This window comes from Anopheles marshallii, chromosome X, assembly GCF_943734725.1.
Source record: "Anopheles marshallii chromosome X, idAnoMarsDA_429_01, whole genome shotgun sequence".
NCBI lineage: Eukaryota > Metazoa > Arthropoda > Insecta > Diptera > Culicidae > Anopheles > Anopheles marshallii.
The window spans coordinates 3642554-3661993 of NC_071325.1; the positions used below are offsets into that span (position 1 = coordinate 3642554).

Here is a 19440-nt window from a genome sequence, read left to right on the forward strand (position 1 = left end):
TGCTAGCAAATTGCGACGTTGGATAGCGCTGGAAACCAAGTTGCGAATCGACTCGAGTGTGTAGAAGCAGCTGAGTAGAAACCGAATTACCGAGGGTATTTGCGTAAAACGAAACCTACATCACAAACGAACGTAACTGGGCCAGAGGAGGGGGAGGCTCAACATCAACATATTTACCATATGTCAACACGCAGCTCGTCCACCAGCAACCAGGAGCTTTACAGCGGGAAAAAGCATTACTACGGTTCGCGTTAAAACGGTAAGAACGCACCATGGCTTCCTCCGGATCGTCCAAACCGCCGGAGGATACGTCCAAGCTGGGCTACTCGTACGTAACGCCCGCCGGAATGTGTCTCCGGTTGCGCCAGAGTCTCGCCCAGTTTAGCGACCTGTTCAGCGAGTTTAACAAATACATCGCCCCAGCGTATCACCATGACCGGTGCGAACGGTCCGTCCATATGCGGCTGTACTCGATGAACAAGCGCGAGTTTGCCACCGTCTTTCTGGCGTTCTTTGCCTGCTTCGGGCTGGGCATATTTATCGGGCTCGCCGGTCCACCAATTACGGTAATGAGCAAGGTGAGCGGCAGTTCGCTACAGCCCAACGTGACCACAACACCGGACGCGCCGAGCAACTATCTTGCGCGCGGACCGTTTGTGATGCGTACGCCGCTACTGACCACCTACTCCCAGCAGCTGTGGATTATCGCCAAGCTGACGACGGACAACACCGACGACGAGATGGTGGATAAGAAGTTCCACATCAGCGTACAGATCGAAGGCCTCACGGCGGAACACAAACCGATGCCGGTGTACGGCGGTACGCACAATGGTGGGGCGGATGTGAAAAATCGCACCCGCCATCTTTCCTGCAGCTATGAGGAGTGCGACGAATTTACCGTGCTGCATATCGGATTTCTCGACTACGCGCACTACATCGTGACGGTGCATTTTTACGGCCTGGAAGCGTTTCACCAGCGGTACAACATACGGACCGTACAGTTTTACTTCAAATCGTACAATCCCGCCTTCACGCAGATCGAGATCTGGTTCCGGTTCATCTTCGTGTTGTTTACCTTTATCATCACGTGCTGGTTCGCACATACGCTGCGAAAATATCCGATGAACGATTGGTCGATCGAGCAGAAATGGCTCTCGATATTGTTACCGCTGTTGCTGCTTTTTAACAGTACGTAAAAAAATTTACCTTAAAAACACTCATATTAACTTTATCCCGCCTTGGGCAGATCCCATCTTTCCTCTTATCTTTATCGCCAACAATTGGTTCCCGGGTATAATCGATGCGCTTCTTCAGACCACATTTCTCTGTGGTATACTCATGTTCTGGCTCTGTGTGTATCATGGATTGCGGCAAAATGAGCGCAAATTACTCACATTCTATTTGCCGAAGCTGATCGTCGTGCTTCCCATCTGGCTGTGTGCGGTCGTGTTGGGTATTTGGGAGAAGTGCGACGAGCTGAACGATCCTACGTACAGTCACTTTGAGGATTCCGAAAACTACAACGTGCGTTTCAGTATTCCTGTAAAGGGGGAATAGTTGCACCATTAATTCTTCATTCATATTTGCAGGGATTGAAGGTGTTTGTTTCGATTGCCGGTGCAATGTACTTACTGTATTTGGGACTTTTGATGCTGAAAGCATATTCGGAGTTGCGATCGATGCCATACTTTGGTAAGAATTGACAGGATTCTTTAAGTTCCGTGTCTCACTATACTTTTCATTCAATGTTTCCTTCACGGGTAGATATGAGGCTAAAGATCCTAACGCTGCTGATGTTGATTGTACTATCGATTTCTCTCATCGTAACGATGCAACACTTTGGATTCGACACACTGGAGGATAACTTTATCGCTCAGCTGTACACCAGCTACAAGAGCTCGGCACAATTTATGTGCTTCTATGGGTTGTTAAATTTTTATCTCTATGCAATGGCCTATGTCTATTCGCCCAGTGGTCCCGCTGTGCATGGTAATGGTAATGCTTTTCGCCACGCGATGGAGCTTTCTTACTCAACACACCCTTTCTACTTCCAGAACCGATCATAGCGAAAGATAATCCTACGTTTTCGATGATCAACGATTCAGACGAAGAAGTGATGTACGGCTCGGACGAGGAAAGCCGTAGACCGTTGAATTCAGCCTGCCGTAAGGGAAACGATTATGATAGTGATTAAATCTGTACTATAGTCAAATTTCCTAAAGAACCCAATTTTCAAACCCCAACCTACTTACCCAATTTACAACAATCAGCTAGAGCAACCGCAAGGAGTCGATTCGTTTGTGCTATTGTCAACCAGGTTGAAACTTCCGCAGTACTTTAAAGCAAGTAGAGTTGCAATATCATACGTTTAGAACATTAATAGCAAAAGCAGGGTACTTTATTAGGGTGGAAAAACACAGGAAATATGTTGTGAAGGTGTCAATTAATTTCAAAATACCTTTTTATGTTTGATTTGGTCTAACTGCTTCGGTTAACTTCATCCTGTGTGCGCTTTGTTTACGTTTCGTGATAGCACCCCGTTAAACGTTTACATCACTAGGTGCGGTTCTCCACCGGCATCGCTGCCGTCGTATGCAAGAACTGCTGATCCCGTTTCGCGGTTCAACAGATAAACTAGAACAATTTATTTAATCTATCCTATGAAAGTAAGAACTATTGCAAATGAATGTAAAAGTATAGTGATTGCCAATCGTGTGGGTTTCTCGTTGCCTAGTAAACGTTGCACATACAAATGATTGAATGAAACATATTTCCAATTCTAGGCACGGGCCACCACTACGGTTGCAATCGAATGAAGAGTATAACTAGAAATACGACTACAATAACGAGTTGATAAGAGATAGAACAAATTTCTTTGTTTGTGAATATTTGAGATTATTGAAGTAACGATATTTCATTTGATCTCTCCATTCACGGTTGAGATGTATTCATTATTTAGATAATATATCAAATAAAATATCTGATAAACGGCGAGTGGTGGAAGTTACAATAAACTATCAATGAACGAATATGAAGATGCTTTCAAAGTAACGAGAAAAATCAATTAAAAACACCGCACTTAGCAAACATGAACACAACTCCAACATACAAACATTTTTCGAACAGACAACTGCAAAAGTAGCTCTTATGATGCTTTTCAGTTCACTAAACTCACTCCAACCACAAGGAAAATCTAATTTTAAATTCAAATTTAACTGGATTATCTGTCAAACAAGATTCAAACGAGACAGCTGGGTAGATTGCCGATTTTTTTCACCTTGGTACCCCAGCTGTCAAATGTGGCAGTTCATACTGGTTCAGTCTTGACGTTGAACCAATCCGTTCCGAAAACCGGACCATCACTACCAGCTGTCAGTGAGGCGCCTTCGTGGAAATTTTTTCAATGGTTTCACCGCTGTCCGCTCATTACATTCGCACGGTCATCCGGTAGGACAAGTTCGCGGCTAGCGGTGGTGCTGTGCAAAGAAACCGTTTTGCCCTTTCCAGAAGGCAAGAGCGAGAGGCGAACCCGTAACATGCACTGCAAAACAGCTGTGCCGTGGTGTGTATTGTGCCGTTGTTAGTCAAAGATTTCGTTCCGGTCCGTATTATTCGCGATATAGCTTATTATTCTGTGCCTGTGTGTCTATGGTGCTGTAGTGGTTTTGCTGTCCAGTGGGGTAACTCGAACCCGAACAAACCCTCCCAAAACATTCATTGTTTCGTAGGGCTTCCCCGGGTTGCGTGCCGCTCCCGCAGGTACCTAAAACCGGTGCGTAAGTGTGTAAGCGGGCACGAGCGCGCGCGTGTGTGTGTGTGTGTAGGTGTGCTTGCCGTGCCGTACGTGTGCTGCTTATGCGACGAAACCCCCCATTTCCACACAATCAACCGCCAACACACAACTCATTCTACAGACCCCCGCTGATATACACATACACACGAGCAATTGCATTTCCATACCTCGTACAGTTGCTGCCGCTACTGCAACACGAAAAAGCGGACGCTAGTGTGAACTGCAAAACATTCCAACCATTCAATAAAAACCGAGGCAACGTAGCAGAAGGTAAGACAACTTTGAAAAATCTTCCCTTAAAACAGTATGCATACAGCATCGTTCTTTGCAGTGTGTGTCCGATGATAGTTGCTTATTTGTACTTACAGGGTCAGAAAAGTATGTTTCCCCTCTTCCCCACCCAGGGCTGGGGCTTGATTTTCCATCGTTTTCAAATCACTATCTCACCATCTCGCTCGACCGCTATCTCCGCGGCTGGTAAGGTGACGCGGTGAACGCTAACCGGCAGAACGAGAGAGTGAGAGAGACTGAGCGGGACGGAAGAACGCAAAAGATGGTGATGCATTATCCATCCATTTCGTTCCACCCCACGTTCCGGGGCTTGCTTCCATTGGGATGGAAACCCTTTTTGTGCACTTAAAACACAAACCGTGTGAGGGGGCGTCCGATCCGCCACCCTTATGCTGTTTTTTTTTTCGAGTGAGGTTGAGGGTGGATGGGCAAGGGAAAGAAAAAAAAAACGGTCGATTTCCTTCGAAGCTTTAGGGGAGAATGTTCCGGACGCGCATGAAGTGGACCGTCTGCACAACAAATCGGAAAGTCAAGTGGCAAAGTTTATGGCATTGTCAGCAAATGGCTTCCAATGGGCGACAGCGATGCTTAAGTCTGCTCCAGTTCTGGAGCACGGTTATTCTAGGTTGTTAAGGTGACACTTGAGGACCAACCAACATCATCACCGCCACCGTCACCAGTGGCGGGAGAGCCCCGAGTTTATAGATTGTAGTACGTTTGGGGGCTTTTTTTCTACCTATTTCCCTTATCGCAAAATCGCGAAATACTTCAAACGGTGACAACCATGGCCGGTAACGATAGGAACGATACTCCTTCAGCCACCCTGCGCCGGGTTTGTTCGGACGGTTCCGTTTGCCAAGTATCTACACACCTGCCCCGACGACTGGAAGATAAGAAATGAGGCAGAAGTAAGAGAGAGACGTCATGTGCGACATCTCATCGTCTTGAAGTTGTGCCAGTACACCCTTATTTTAGTGTCTTCGTCATCCCCAGCAAATGAACCCCCGGGGAAAGGGGGTGCATGAGAAGAGAAAAGCGAACTCCTTGCCCCCTTACCACCCGCTTACACATCTCACCGGCAGGGCAAACCGATTGGTTCCTATCGCAGGTTTCGCGGTATCGACAAGCAATGCAGACCCGGCAGTAGTTCAGACATGTCAAACATACGGTCCTCAAGTTGTTCCAATCCGGCTCGCGACGGAATTTTGAGTACTTGGTCTGGATGTCTAGATGAATCAGAAACCGTATGGCATAACCATAATGTAAACAACCGGCATACCACTTAGAGGAAACGATTGTTTTTTTTTTTTATGAAAAAACTTTGTAAATTCAGTTTAACGTTGCCACTCAAAGCGTATTCAAAACCCTTAACGTTGACGTAGGTGTAATCACTCTTAATGCTGGTTGGATCGTCGTGAAAAAGGAGATGTTTTGCCGATGATTATCGTAATTTTCGGTACGGTGTTAAAGTACAGGCAGTCGTCGAGATACGCTGTTGTTAGAAATTTGACAGATGAATTAGGTTATAGCACAAAATCTAAGCAAAAGGTGCAAAATTGATAGAAAATATCTTCCTTTGTCATATTAAACATTTATTTTAATGTATTCTTTCAAAAATTCGTCAAATTTCAAAATTTCAGAGAAAGAAGTCAACTTTGTAACTTAAAGTATAAACGATTTTACTCCCGTAGTCACTCTCTCCCCCGATAATTGGAAAAATGCAGTATGAAATCGGAGTTTTCATACATCCGCATGGTGCCCAATAAAATCCGTTAACCACAACTGCCCCAATATATCGATAACCTTCGCCGCAAAGATTCTACGTGCCAAACTGAGTTTGACATCACTGGTCAAAGTGGCGTTCATGGGTAATCAGGGAAAGCTGGAAAATCGAATCTGCGGCAGCTTTCCAGCACGGGCATTTTCTTGTCTTACCCTTTTTGCCCGGGAGTTGATTCGTACACACACACACACACGCAAAAGCGGACGAAGCGGTTACCGAATTTCTGGCCAGCTAATTGTGTGCCCATTTCCGCACCCCGAAATCCCCACGCTAGCGCTCGTCCAAAGTGTATGCAGGCAGCGAAGACGGATGGCCCCAAAAGAAGAAAACATAGTGGTTTATTTAGCTTGCATCTTCTTGATATCGGTTTTTAATTTCTTGTTTGTTTGTGTTTTTTTTTAGAGGCAACTCCACTTATGCTCTATTCCGAGACGAACCGACCAAGGTAGGGGTTGAGAGATGTAAAACCATTTGCAAAACCCCGGGAGGAATCGGGAAAAAAGAGATTGAGCGGTGGTCACTATTTACCATACCAAACCTGGTACCAATAATATGCATCAGGCGATAGAAATTGGAAAGGATGAAAAAGAGACAAAACGAGGCCACGGATAGAGCGCCACTTCCGGTTTCTTTTTTTTTTTGTTGATAACTTGAAATGCTCTGGTATGAGCTTGTAGATAAGCGCACCCGTGGCAGACAGGTGGAAAAATACAGCACACATGTGATCAAGATAGGTTTCCCGGCCTGGTGCGGTAGCATATCTGTGGCGTGTAATATTCCCTCCAAAAGCGGGCGCCGGTAGTGAAGGGAAGCGAAAGAGTACACCCTTTTATTATCTTCTTTTGTTCCTTTCCCGTACACGGTACAATTTCGTCAAGTAAGATTCCTGCTGCATGATTGTGGAAACCCTTTATCTTTTGCCGATCGAACGTCCGCGAAGGAAGCAGACACGACCGCGTGCGTGCGTTGATATGTGTATGGGAAACCCACGTACTACTTTGCCGCACATGCTTACACTAATTGTTCATCACCGGGGACGGTTTTAGTTTTTTTTTTAAGCAAGAAGCGCATTACGTGGGAGCAGCACGATCACTTGTTTATGCTATCCATTACCCCCCCCCCCCCCCCCCTAAAAACAGGAACATGCTAAACAGCGAAAATACAATACTACAACAAAACACATGCCTCGGGGCATGGTGAGAATGGCAGGGTTGCGGTTTCCACCCGCCAGTTTTGTACAATGGGGCCGTGTGGAGTTCAGCTGCAAGCAAAACATTCAACATTGCAATAGCGGCATGAGCTTGGCCAACTTACAACAACAAAAATAACCACTTCCCTATGTGTGTGTTTGTGTGTGTGTGTGCACAGGAGGATGAGGGGGATATGATGACACGAGGGCCCATACAAATGCACATCCAAATCCGGAACGCGCTTGCTGCCAATTGTTTATTACCTACATTGCCCTCCGCACCGGTGTGTGCAACTTATACCACACACACACACACACAAACTCGCCCCCTTTCAATTTACTCCAACGAAATTGTGCTTGCCGCGCGCTCTCCAACTAAAAAAAATAAAATAAACCCATCCTACCGTGTCGGTTTTGCGGCGGCATAAACGCATCGCACCGAGTTGCAACGGACGTTTGGGCACGTGGAGTGGTCGTTGCGGGTAATGATGAGGCGTCAGATTTCAACGTGTCCCCCTTGTTGTTGGCCCATGGCGGTGGCGGAGGATGTTGCGTTAGTTTGACTGAATATTGCCGATCGTACGGAACGCCGGAGGTCCCCAAATGTCAGTGGTGGCCAACCCTTGAGTGGCGCTGCTTTATATTTATATGGTTTTTATAGTCAAATTCTCCAATATAATATGTTGGCATATGCAGATATTCTTTGGCATCTTTGCAGCCTTGGGAATTTTTCCGTCATAAAACGTAGCACCTTGCGGGGCCCGGTGGTGTATTGATAGCGACACCGTTCTTCACACGACAGTGTGTTGTGGAGGCCGTAAAATGACAGCATAACACGAAAAAATATTGATAAAAACAAAGTTTAATAGAGAAAGAAACCTTTACAACAGTTCTTAATATCAATTTAAGTTCCATTCGGGATGGTTTTATGGATCTTAGCGCCCCTTTATCGAAACAAACAAGCATTAACGCTTCACATTGTTTTAGTGACGAAACCTTAATACGGTACAGCAACGACATATTTCTCAGAACGGTCTGTAAGCTTATGTTAGTCACTTAAATCAAATTAGTCTTGCAGTTTGTGCACCACCACCAACCAATACGACCACCTGCGCTCGTTTCGCTCTGGATCGTACAAATATTAAACAACCGCAATAAGCTGTTAATCGATGCGATAAGTTGCAATGGCGCTTCATCGTATGCGTTCCTTCCAATGTGCCTGTTCGCTTCAAGTTGCGTCATGCTGCTAATTAAAAAATTCTCAATAGTCGATAAAGTTTTTATGGCTTTTTGTTTTGTTTTTTTTTTTCAATTTCGTGTCAAAAGAGGTTGCGAACCACTGGAAGCGTGGTAGTTGCTGTTCGCAAGTGATCTACAGTGAAATACCTTCGTACATGGGCGCGAATTGATGATTCACAGCATCATGCGATCCACCCAAACGCAACCCACCCAATAACTACCCTCCGTTCCCTCTCTCCCTTCCCTTCCCTCGTCCCTTTTTCTGATGTAGTGTCCAGAACGACTTCGGTTTCGTCTCTTTTTTTTTTATTCAATACGCGCAATAGAAATAGGTTAGGTTTACGGCTTTCAATTTGTAGAATTATGCCTGCCCCACACACAAAGGCGCAGCTTCCCGACGCTTCCAACACCATTATGTTATCTCTCGGTGTTTGTGTACTTTTGTTGACCGCAAGTGTGTGCAAGCAGCAAAAAAAAAGGGTTAGCGCAGGGCTAATTGTGAGGTGAACCGGTAAAAAGAGTCTTTCGTCGATGGTATGTTTTTGGTTGTGTTGCATTATGCCCCTAATCAGGTTAGACAAAAACCTCACACATACATTGCCTTCATTTTGAACCGGCTTTCCCGGCCCGTCCCGCCCTATGAGCGTACAAAGGTGAGATGGTCGTTTATATACTGGCCTACGTCAATTTTCATCCATTGAAAGGCTCCCCATTTCGATCCGACCCATGATTCACCGCATATCTTTAGATCATCAACATCAAACGTGATGAAGAAAAGTTTCTCTACCGTTTTATCTTATTACGTTGTTTTTTTGTTGCTTTCCTTTCCTTTCGGTTGCATTGTGCTTCTGTTAAGCGCAAAACCCTCGTATATATGCATGTACGGTGTGTGCCGTCATTGTTCGATGATGTTACGGCTTGCGATAGTAGCGGCAGTGTTAGAGAGTGAAGATCGGGTGCTGCAAACGTGCAAGCGAGTAATAAAAAACCCAGCCAACCCAGCAGGTGGTGTGCGATTGATCGCGCACGGTGTTTGGGAAAGGAACCCATAACGAATATCGGAAAAAAGTGTGCCTTTTTCCCTTAAAAGCGAATGCTTCCGCGTGTTTGTGTGTGTGTGTGTTTGTTACCGTTTTGTTGTGGTCCGAAGCCACCGGTTTGGGGTAAACGTGTTTTTCATTCATTTCACTTCCGCAACCACAACAAAACAACGGGTTGAGGGGAAGGCGGAGAGGGCGGGCAGAAAGAGATAGACCGGCCAATGTGCCGCGGAGGTGAAAACTCCACGTTCCAGTTTTCCGCTCGTTGCAAGTTTTTAATTTCAAATCGGTTTTGTGATTTCTCTTTTTATTTTCACGCTCAACCACCACCCCTGCCCTTGCATGCACACCAATGCGGCAGACCGGATAGTTGTGGGGGTCGCTTCATCCCGCCGGGCCAGAGTTCCGCGCAGCGGAGTTTCCACTAGCGACACATAACGTACCCGTACCACCCGACCATAGACGGACCGTGCCAAAACAGCAAACCTCACCCCCAATCACAAGTAAGTAAAAAAAAACGGCTCTTGGTCAGTGAATTGGCAGGCTAACTTTCCTAATTTTTTTCTCCTTTTTTTGTCGGACAGTGATGCTGGATTCACAGCTGGTGTGGGCACGCGACATACAGGATGGCTACATACAGGGGCGCATCGTCGAGATTGGTGCGTCCGAGTATGAGGTGCAGCCCGTCGACGGCAAGCTGCCGAAGCGTTCCTGCATCCCGGAGGACATTTTTCCCTCCTGCGAACGACCCTCGGACAACGATGATAACTGTGAGCTGATGTTTCTGAACGAGGCAACGCTGCTGGATAATATACGAAACCGTTACTACAAGGACAAGATTTATGTAAGGTTTAACGACAGCATCACGACCAAAATTAACAGTTTTCTCCTGATGTGGTGCTTAAATTGTTCAATTCTTTACCAACATCCGCAGACCTATGTGGCAAACATTCTGATCGCCGTCAACCCGTACAAGGAAATACCCGACCTTTACTCGCAGACAACGCTGAAACGGTACAGCGGTAAATCGATCGGTGAACTACCGCCGCACGTGTATGCAATCGGTAAGACATTCGTAACGTCACCAAACATACATGCATCGAAAGCCCAACGATTAACGTGCCCTTCTCCGTCTGTTATCTTTCCAGCCGATAAAGCAATACGAGATATGCGCGTACTGAAGATGTCCCAATCGATCATCGTGTCGGGTGAATCCGGTGCGGGCAAGACGGAAAGCACCAAGTATCTGCTCAAGTTCCTGTGCGATTCGGTTGCGGCGGCCGGTCCGATCGAGCAAAAGATACTGGACGCGAATCCAATACTGGAAGCGTTCGGCAATGCGAAAACGACGCGTAACAACAACAGTTCACGGTTCGGCAAGTTCATCGAGGTGCACTATGACAAACGGTGCCAGGTGGTTGGTGGTCACATCTCGCACTACCTGCTGGAGAAGAGTCGCATCTGCACGCAGAGCCCGGACGAACGCAACTATCACGTGTTTTATCTGCTGTGCGCTGGCGCACCGACAGCACTGCGAGAAAAGCTCGCTCTAACTAAACCGGACGACTATCGATATCTGTGCGGATGCACACAGTACTTTACGCACCCGAACACGGAATCACGCATACCGGCTGGGTACAAATCGCGTGTGCACACGACGAAAGGTCCGCTAAAGGATCCGATATTGGACGACTTGGAGGACTTCCGGCAGCTGGATGAAGCGCTCGGTCGGTTAGGGTTGGGCGAGATGGAACGGATGCAAATCTACTCGCTCGTGGCGGCAGTACTCCATCTCGGCAATATCCGTTTCGAGGAGAATCCGGAAGATTCGAACGGTGGGTGCCGAATAACGCAGGACTCGCAAGCGTCACTGAACGTCACGGCACGGCTGATCGGGGTGGATCCGTCCGAACTGCGCCAGGCGCTAATGTCGCGCGTAATGAAGAGTAAAGGCGGTGGCATTAAGGGCACGGTCATTATGGTAATGCTTAAGGTGTACGAAGCGAACAATGCGCGCGATGCACTCGCAAAAGCACTCTACTCGAAGCTGTTCGATCACATCGTTGCGCTCATCAACCAGAACATTCCATTCCAAGCCTCTAGCTACTACATCGGTGTGCTTGATATCGCTGGTTTCGGTAATATTCTCGAATTCCCGAATTCTTCAGTACATTTTTTCACCGTCTGTTTTCACTTTCCACAGAATATTTCACGGTCAACTCGTTCGAACAGTTTTGCATCAACTACTGCAATGAAAAGTTGCAAAAGTTTTTCGACGATAATATACTAGCGGCGGAACAGGTGCTGTACGCGCGTGAGGGTCTAAACGTACCGGAAATTAAGTACACTGACAATCAGGACATTATCGGTAAGTGGAACAAGGCGGTAAATTTAAGATAGTATGGGTTAGTGTTGGGTATATCGGATTCAGATTCATGGTCATACATTATTTATTCATTCATCAAGCACAACGCTGTTATGGATGCATATTAACACAAAAAGCTTTTCTCACACAGAGCTGATCGAATCGAAATCGAACGGTATCTTTACGCTGCTGGATGAGGAATCGAAGCTGCCGAGACCGTCGTACGCACACTTTACGAACGAGGTACACTCGGCCTGGACCGGCCACTACCGACTGTCGTTCCCGAGGGCATCGCGGCTCAAGGCGCACCGTTCATTGCGCGACGATGAAGGGTTTTTGGTTCGCCATTTTGCCGGTGCTGTGTGCTACAATACGGTAGGCAATGCATCAACCCACGCTGCGTCAGTATACTTATGTTTTCGCCGTTTACCCTCCTCCTTCTTTTGCAGAACCAATTCATCGAGAAGAATAACGATGCGCTACACGCGTCCCTGGAGGGATTGGTGCAAGAGTCAGAAAATGCACTGCTAAATGCACTGTTCAGTGGCGGCGGTACTGGCAAGATGCCGATAAACGTCGGCAAGCTATCCTTCATCTCGGTCGGCTCGAAGTTTCGGTCGCAATTGAGCGAACTGCTGGAGAAGCTGCGCAACAACGGTACCAACTTTATACGCTGTATCAAACCGAACAGCCGCATGATCGACCATGAGTTTGAGGGCAGCCTGGCACTGGCCCAGCTGAAGTACTCCGGTACCAACTCGGTGCTGGAGCTGATGGAGTACGGCTATCCGTCGCGCGTACCGTTCAACGAGCTGTACAACATGTACAAGAGCTATCTGCCGCCGGAACTGGCCAGGCTGCCACCGCGCACCTTCTGCGAGGCGATGCTGATGTCGCTGAAGCTGAACTCGAACGAGTTCAAGTTCGGCATCACGAAGGTGTTCTTCCGACCGGGCAAGTTCGTCGAGTTCGATCGCATTATGCGCTCGGATCCGGAAAACCTGAAGGCGATCGTCGCTAAGGTGAAGAAGTGGCTAATCCGCTCACGCTGGATCAAATCGGCATTCGCTGCGATATGCGTCATCAAACGTAGGCCAATCGTCTTATACATACATGTTATTTAACGCTTCTGTTTCTTACTTTCCAGTGTTTTGCTGTTTTAACCTAACCCGAAACCTACCTCCACTGAATGTTTTCTTTCCTTCATCCTCAGTGAAAAATCGCATCATCTTCCGTAACAAATCGGTCGTGCAGCTGCAGAAGGCGGTCCGTGGCTATCTGGTGCGCAAGAAGCATCAACCACGCTACCGTGGCATCGCCAAGATAAGGGCGGTAGAAAGCAATCTGAACAAGATGCACGCGATTGCCGAGCAGCTGAAGATGGACCGTGAAAAGATGCAGGCAAACATACGAGACGTGCAGGCGATGCTGACCGTTGCGATCGCTAAGATACGAAACAATCCGTCGATCAGTGCCGCCGCGATTGATCAACAGTACGCGGAAATTATGCGCAGCTTAGACACAAACATGAAGTTGATCAATGCACGCCTGCAGGAGCAACGGAATGCCGAAGAGCAGGAGCGGCTGAACAAGATCAAGCTCGCAATGGAGGCCGAGCGCCGTGCCAAGGAGGAGGAAATGCGTCGCCTCAAAGAGGAGGAAGAAAACAGAAAGAAGTGAGTATGATCTCCCTGTATCGTTTATTGCAGTTACTAATGTGACATGTTCGCCCCACGCAGGAAAACGGAAATAGAGGCACGCCGCAAGGAGGAGGAAGCGAAACGAATCCGCCAGGAAGGCGAAGATCGGAAGGCAGCCCTTGCCCTACAGGTACTGTCATCCGCACTAGCCCTTAGTACGGCGGCCAAAGAACTCCGGTCACTGCTCGACCGTGAGGAGCGCGACAAACACCTAACCGCGCCCGTGTACGCTTCATACGCTAATCGGTACTCTGTTCTAACACCTACTCAGGCACAACTGGAAAAGGAAGCGCAGGAGGACATACAGTATCGGCAGCAGCTGGAACAGGAGCGTCGCGATCACGAGCTAGCCCTCCGTCTGGCGCAGGAATCGAACGGACAGGTCGAGGACAGTCCGCCCGCGTTGAGAAAGTATGCAACAATCGTATGGTACAAGCGGTACCTACGCCACACGCAACTCCTAGTTTCGTCATCTGTGTGTCCTGTGTGTGTGTGTGTAGTTAAGCACTAACATCCACTAGACGCGTGCAACGTCTTTTTCAACTTCCCCCTTGTTGCTCCGTTCTGTTTCGCTTCTAACCTCGGTGCTTCTCTGTTACGGTGTCGGCGTTGTTGTATTTCCTTTATTGCTTGTATATTTCGCTAGCTAGCGTTGTATATTTGGGTAGTTTTATTCGGTGCTGGGTGCTTCACGTTCAATTAACCTAACAGTAGTCAAATTTAATGATCTTCTAGTTTCGGTGATGGTGTTAAGCAATTGTACATTTAACTTCCAGCAATTCGTCTCTACTACAATTCGCTACGTGTTCTATTTCTATGGAGATGTGTTATTCCAACCAGCGGTGTGTGATCAAATTCCCTTTGAACACTTATACAAAATCTTTAAAATAACACTATTCAAGGGTCTTCTCTCTATTTACACTCGTTACATTTTCTACTGAGTCAAAACTCTTCCAATATCCTTAGAGCGCTCAAACTGTAGGAATACATAACACTTTTCGTTTAAAATTTAAAACAATCTTTTAATCACTATCTTTTTCGATTAAGACTCCCTACACAAACGATAAATTTCTCATATTTACTCAGTATCATTAAAGCTTTTTGGCTATTTCTGACTAAATTGATTCAGAATTTTTGTATCTTGGCTATACAAAACAAAACTGTTTACCTTAATAACTTAAGAAAAAGCTATCATTTGTGTAGTAAATAATATCTTGGTCGTATCTGGCGGTCTTCCCGCACTGGTCATATTCATTTAGTCAACCTCATCAGTCTGATCACAACTAGTCTACACTCAATCTCGGGCCTATTCGGGCTCTGTCTTTCCACGGCTTCTCACCACCCCAAACAAAAAAAAAACACCACCACTACCACACGGATCACGAATTTCTATTTTAACTATGTTTGTTTCAATGCATTTTCCAACCCATTCTCCAGCGGTACGCCAGAGGTCACGCCATTGGGCAACGCAAACCGATTGATAAGGTACATTGTAAAATACTACATTACACAAACCCACAACACTCCTACCTACACCCAACCAATCGAACAGCAAGAAAGCAGGAAACGTACAATCCTTCCTTTATCTCCTTCCTTGTTTTGTTTTATCGTTTTTATTTAACTTTTTTTTACTTAAAAACATTTCATTTTTTTGTGTTATTTTATTGTCTTGTTTTAGTTTTTTTTTAAATTAAATTATAAAGTATCCACTTGAACGTCCTATGAAACGTTCACTACCTCGTGTTTGAGGCGTCGTCGTTGGAGCAGGACATGAATTTCATTTGGAAAATAGCATGAGATGGAAACACTTACGAGTTTTTCCTCTTCTCACAATTTTCAAACTATTTCTATGTAAAAAAAAAACAATATTGTACATACGTATATCAAAAAACGATCGTGTGTATGTTGTGTGACGAGAGATTTTTGTTTTGTTTTGCTCCACCGTTTTATACAGCTCCATTTAAAATAAACACTAATTTATTCACCCCTCCATTCGAGCCGCGTCGCAATGTGCGTCACCTTTGCCTCTTGTAATTAGAAAGTATTTTCCATTTTTATATATATATAAATTTTCATAACTCATTCAGAGATGGCAAAGGTGATGTTATTCTATTGCAGATAAGGACTAAACATTCACAGTACCGCTCATGTTAATAACACTTTATTTGAACCTTTTACTACAGATCGGAAGCAATCCGGGCACAACAGCAGCTGGTTGAGAAGCAAAAGCACGATCTATCGAAGTGGAAGTACTCGGAGCTGCGTGATGCGATCAACACCAGCTGTGACATCGAGCTGCTGGAGGCCTGCCGGCATGAGTTTCACCGCCGGCTGAAGGTGTACCACGCCTGGAAGGCAAAGAACCGCAAGCGCACGACGATGGATGAGAACGAGCGAGCACCGCGCAGTGTTATGGAGGCGGGTAAGTATATCATTGCGTTTCGCGTAGGGATGTACCTTGAGAATTAAAAGTCAGAAATATCTGATCAAGATCACTGAAGTTATAGCGTCATTGTTAGAAAACGCTTTGAAAACTGCTATTAAGTTTATTTATATTTTTCCAATCTATTATATCCAGTAATGTCTAAGCCAAGCTATAATACCATTACTACAATTCTATTTGTTGTTTAAAGTCCATCTTATCTTGTTGCTGGATATATGGTCATATCTTCCGAATCTAATCAAATTGCTTCTTTTTTAGCGGCACGTTCCGGTCCACCGAGGTTGGCTCCGAAGCAAGAGATCGTACCGACCGGTAGCGTCCATCGTTACTTCCGCATACCGTTCGTGCGGCCGACTAACGGCGGCCCGGAAGTGGCAACGGCTGCTAATGCGGACGACAGCAAACGGAGCTGGTGGTTTGCGCACTTCGACGGCCAGTACGTCGCCCGCCAGATGGAGCTACACACGGACAAGCCACCGATACTGCTGGTGGCCGGCAAGGACGACATGCAGATGTGCGAGCTGAGCCTGGAGGAAACCGCCCTGACCCGGAAGCGCGGTGCAGAAATTCTGGAGCACGAGTTTAATCGCGAATGGGAGCAACACGGCGGCAAACCGTACAACCGACTTACACCGAGAAAGTAGTTCGGTTGAATGTTGTCGCCCACGTTCGACGGCGGGCGCGTCGTTTTTAGCTAAATTTGATGTTCAACAATGGACGGTACACACTTTCCCTCTTGTTGGGCCGCCGGGAAAAGCCGGACGTCGGATGATTTGAAGCTACTTTGACTAGCACTTGATGTATCCTTAATCAGTATCCTTTATTCCTTGAGTTCCATTCCACCAGTATTAACAAACGTTTACTACGCGAATGGAGTATTACTAATATTATGATGATGATTATTATTATTACGAGTAGTGGTGCTTCCGAGCAATGCGCGTACCGGAACCTTCTTCCGGAGCCTCTCTGGCGAAGAGGTTTTCACACTCTTGATAACGCTAGCCTAGTAATTAGTGCAGGCAGTCCCCGAAATACATTATTATTGCGAACCGCTATAATCCCTGAGACATCCACGTATGTCGAATCCGGGTGCAATATCATTTATACTTGAATGTTATAAAGTACACTTCCTTCTTTGCCCGTACTATGTTCAGCAGTTCTGACGATCTTTTATAAAAAAAAAAACAATAACAAAAATTAACACAAATGTATTGCATCAAATTAGAAGGACTTATCAACCATTTTTTTAACAGCTTCAGCTGTTCAATTTCAATAAACCGCGTATCTCCAAATCCGCGTAAAAGAGGAGATACCGTGCATATCGGGGACTACCTGTATACCGTTTCCAATTGACTAATTTAATCACATCTGCGTACAACTTGTATCGCGCGGTTTTGCGCCGCACCCTTACCATGGTGCTCTAGCGCCGGGAAAAAATATGTTGCCACGTCAACATATCTCTTCCTTCTACCGATTGCATTTTTTTTTGTCTCATTCCAACATCCAAACAATGCCAACCTTTTAAACGGTGCTACTAATGACCCATTCCCCCGAAAACGTTTTGTGCACCACATACCTATATGGGGAAAGTGCCATATAGGGGAACAAAAAGGGAAAATTTAGTACAGTTTGTCAAATTTACAAAAGAACTCCATTTGTTCTTTTCGAATTTCCAACACTTTGCTATATTTTCCGCATCCTTTATACACCTTCCCTGTACGGTGCGTGTATGCGGTGTCTTGGTTAGGTGCCTTTTTATCAGTAAACGAAACGATAATTAATATATATATATATACATATGTATGTAATAGATATGTTACAATTGATGATCGAAGTTGTGCAGAAAATAGGAAACGGATGCGAAACTTTCCTTGAACACGCGCAAACTCGATAGCGCGGTTGAAGGAATGCGTTGGTACAAGAAGCGTTAGATGTGCGTAATATGTGTGTTTTGTGCGTTTGTGAGGATAATCAAAAAAAAAGGAGAAGCGAAAAAAAACTTTAAAGCAAGAGAATTTAAACGAAACAACAACAACAAAATGCAAGAAGAAACAAATAACGTCTAACGTTTCCCTCGAGACTGGTTTTTACTGCTACTGCTGCTGCTGATCAACCTTTATTATATTATTAAATAATCTATATCGATTTACCTGGCGGAAGACGATGCAAACCAGAATTTAATAGGAGAATTTATTTTGAATGCTATATTTAAACAAAAAAAAAGCTAAATACAACCGAAGGCTATTAACTACGAATAAATACAAACCGATGGGTGATTTCAAAAACCGGTTAGTCGTTGTGTAATGTGTGTTTTTTTATTGCAGTGGCATTACGACATTCTCTGTACTTAGCGGTGTTGGTCGTTTTAATCGATGTAGTTTTATTGTTGTAAACGATTGTTTTTAGTTGCAACTTCGAAGACAGGTGAACTCACCTTTGAAGTCGTAGAAAATATCACAGATCTTGGATCAAAGGGCTGCCCCGAGAATAGCATTGATGATGAGATACGGCTACCAACTGGACTTTCTACAGCAAGTTTTATACCCAAGAAAACATCAATTCGCATCGAACAATACTGGAATTATAAGGAATTCATGGAGTTCCGAGGCATGGACTTGGTCCAAAATTGACAAAACCCTGTGCTCAGTAAGATTTTTAACCACGTATGTGTGGAAGGATAATGGAGATGCCGAATTAGACTGGTACCGGATGACCCAGTCCGTAAAATACTTTTCGTTCGTCTACCTGTTCAAGAGATGTAGTTGATCCATATAAAAATCTACGAAGAACATTGCTCAGATCATTCGTTGGACACAACGCTAGTCTTTATCGTTTTTGAAAATATTATCAATGAGCTAATTAAATTATGCCTGCCTATCTTTATTGCAGAAATTGCACGAGAAAGTAATTTAAGCAGTAGAAATTGCACGAGTAATTGCATTATCCAACACGGCTCCTGAGTCAAAAATGGCGTTTTAAAGCATTCAACCCTGCACTGTAAACGATTTGAAAAGCATACGATTTTAATTTATTTTCAAATAAACGATATATGTGAGTGGAAAATGGTAGTAAAAGTTATGAGTCATCTTCCAATAATAGATGTTCTTCTCATAGCCATTTTAAGTACCATTATTACAGCTGCCAGAAAATAAGCTGTTGTACGTGCTAACGCCGATGCCAATCGACCATATGGTACGTTGTTTGTTGAGTGCGAACCAAAAGTATTAGGTAGTGTTCTATGCATTTTTTGTGAACACCGAAAGGAAATTTATTGAACAAATTTACATACCCTTCAGAACATTTAGGATAATCAGATTGAAGGCTTTAGTTTTATCACCGAAAATTTTTAACATTCATTTCAACAAATTTGGAAGCGGTATTAAGCTTCTCGATGGCAGGATATATTATTATTTGACCACTGCCTCATACGAAACGTTGAACTCACACTTGTACGCTCGCAAGCGCAGCGTGTACGCAAGTATGCATGGAGGAGCAGAGTAAGCGAGCGAATCGTTCCGGCACATACGTAAGTGCTGCTGCATGAAAGGGAGATACGGCAAAGCACACACACGTACGCAAGTCGGTGCTGGCTTGACA

General features: G+C 45.3%; 2 protein-coding genes across 2 annotated transcripts; both read left to right on the forward strand.

Annotated features, from left to right (window-relative positions):
- Positions 1–272: 272 nt before the first annotated feature.
- On the forward strand, positions 273–2194 carry LOC128707940 (transmembrane protein 181). Its single transcript, XM_053802901.1, has 5 exons — positions 273–1188; positions 1247–1524; positions 1590–1692; positions 1765–1989; positions 2055–2194. The coding sequence occupies exons 1-5, from the start codon at positions 273–275 to the stop codon at positions 2192–2194; spliced, it is 1662 nt and encodes a 553-aa protein (XP_053658876.1).
- Positions 2195–9921: 7727 nt separating this feature from the next.
- Positions 9922–16487, forward strand: LOC128708838 (myosin heavy chain 95F). The gene is made up of 12 exons (XM_053803822.1): positions 9922–10179; positions 10270–10399; positions 10484–11473; positions 11539–11703; positions 11852–12075; positions 12150–12789; positions 12914–13376; positions 13440–13530; positions 13672–13811; positions 14838–14885; positions 15584–15822; positions 16102–16487. The coding sequence occupies exons 1-12, from the start codon at positions 9922–9924 to the stop codon at positions 16485–16487; spliced, it is 3774 nt and encodes a 1257-aa protein (XP_053659797.1).
- The last annotated feature ends 2953 nt before the right edge of the window (positions 16488–19440 follow it).

Excerpts from the sequence above, each read along its gene's own strand:
- LOC128707940 (XM_053802901.1), top strand. The coding sequence starts at position 273 with ATGGCTTCCTCCGGATCGTCCAAACCGCCGGAGGATACGTCCAAGCTG. Across the intron at positions 1,189-1,246 it reads GCTGTTGCTGCTTTTTAACA|ATCCCATCTTTCCTCTTATC; the intron begins GTACGTAAAAAA and ends CGCCTTGGGCAG. Across the intron at positions 1,693-1,764 it reads GCGATCGATGCCATACTTTG|ATATGAGGCTAAAGATCCTA; the intron begins GTAAGAATTGAC and ends CTTCACGGGTAG.
- LOC128708838 (XM_053803822.1), top strand. The coding sequence starts at position 9,922 with ATGCTGGATTCACAGCTGGTGTGGGCACGCGACATACAGGATGGCTAC. Across the intron at positions 11,474-11,538 it reads GCTTGATATCGCTGGTTTCG|AATATTTCACGGTCAACTCG; the intron begins GTAATATTCTCG and ends CACTTTCCACAG. Across the intron at positions 13,377-13,439 it reads GAGGAAGAAAACAGAAAGAA|GAAAACGGAAATAGAGGCAC; the intron begins GTGAGTATGATC and ends CGCCCCACGCAG.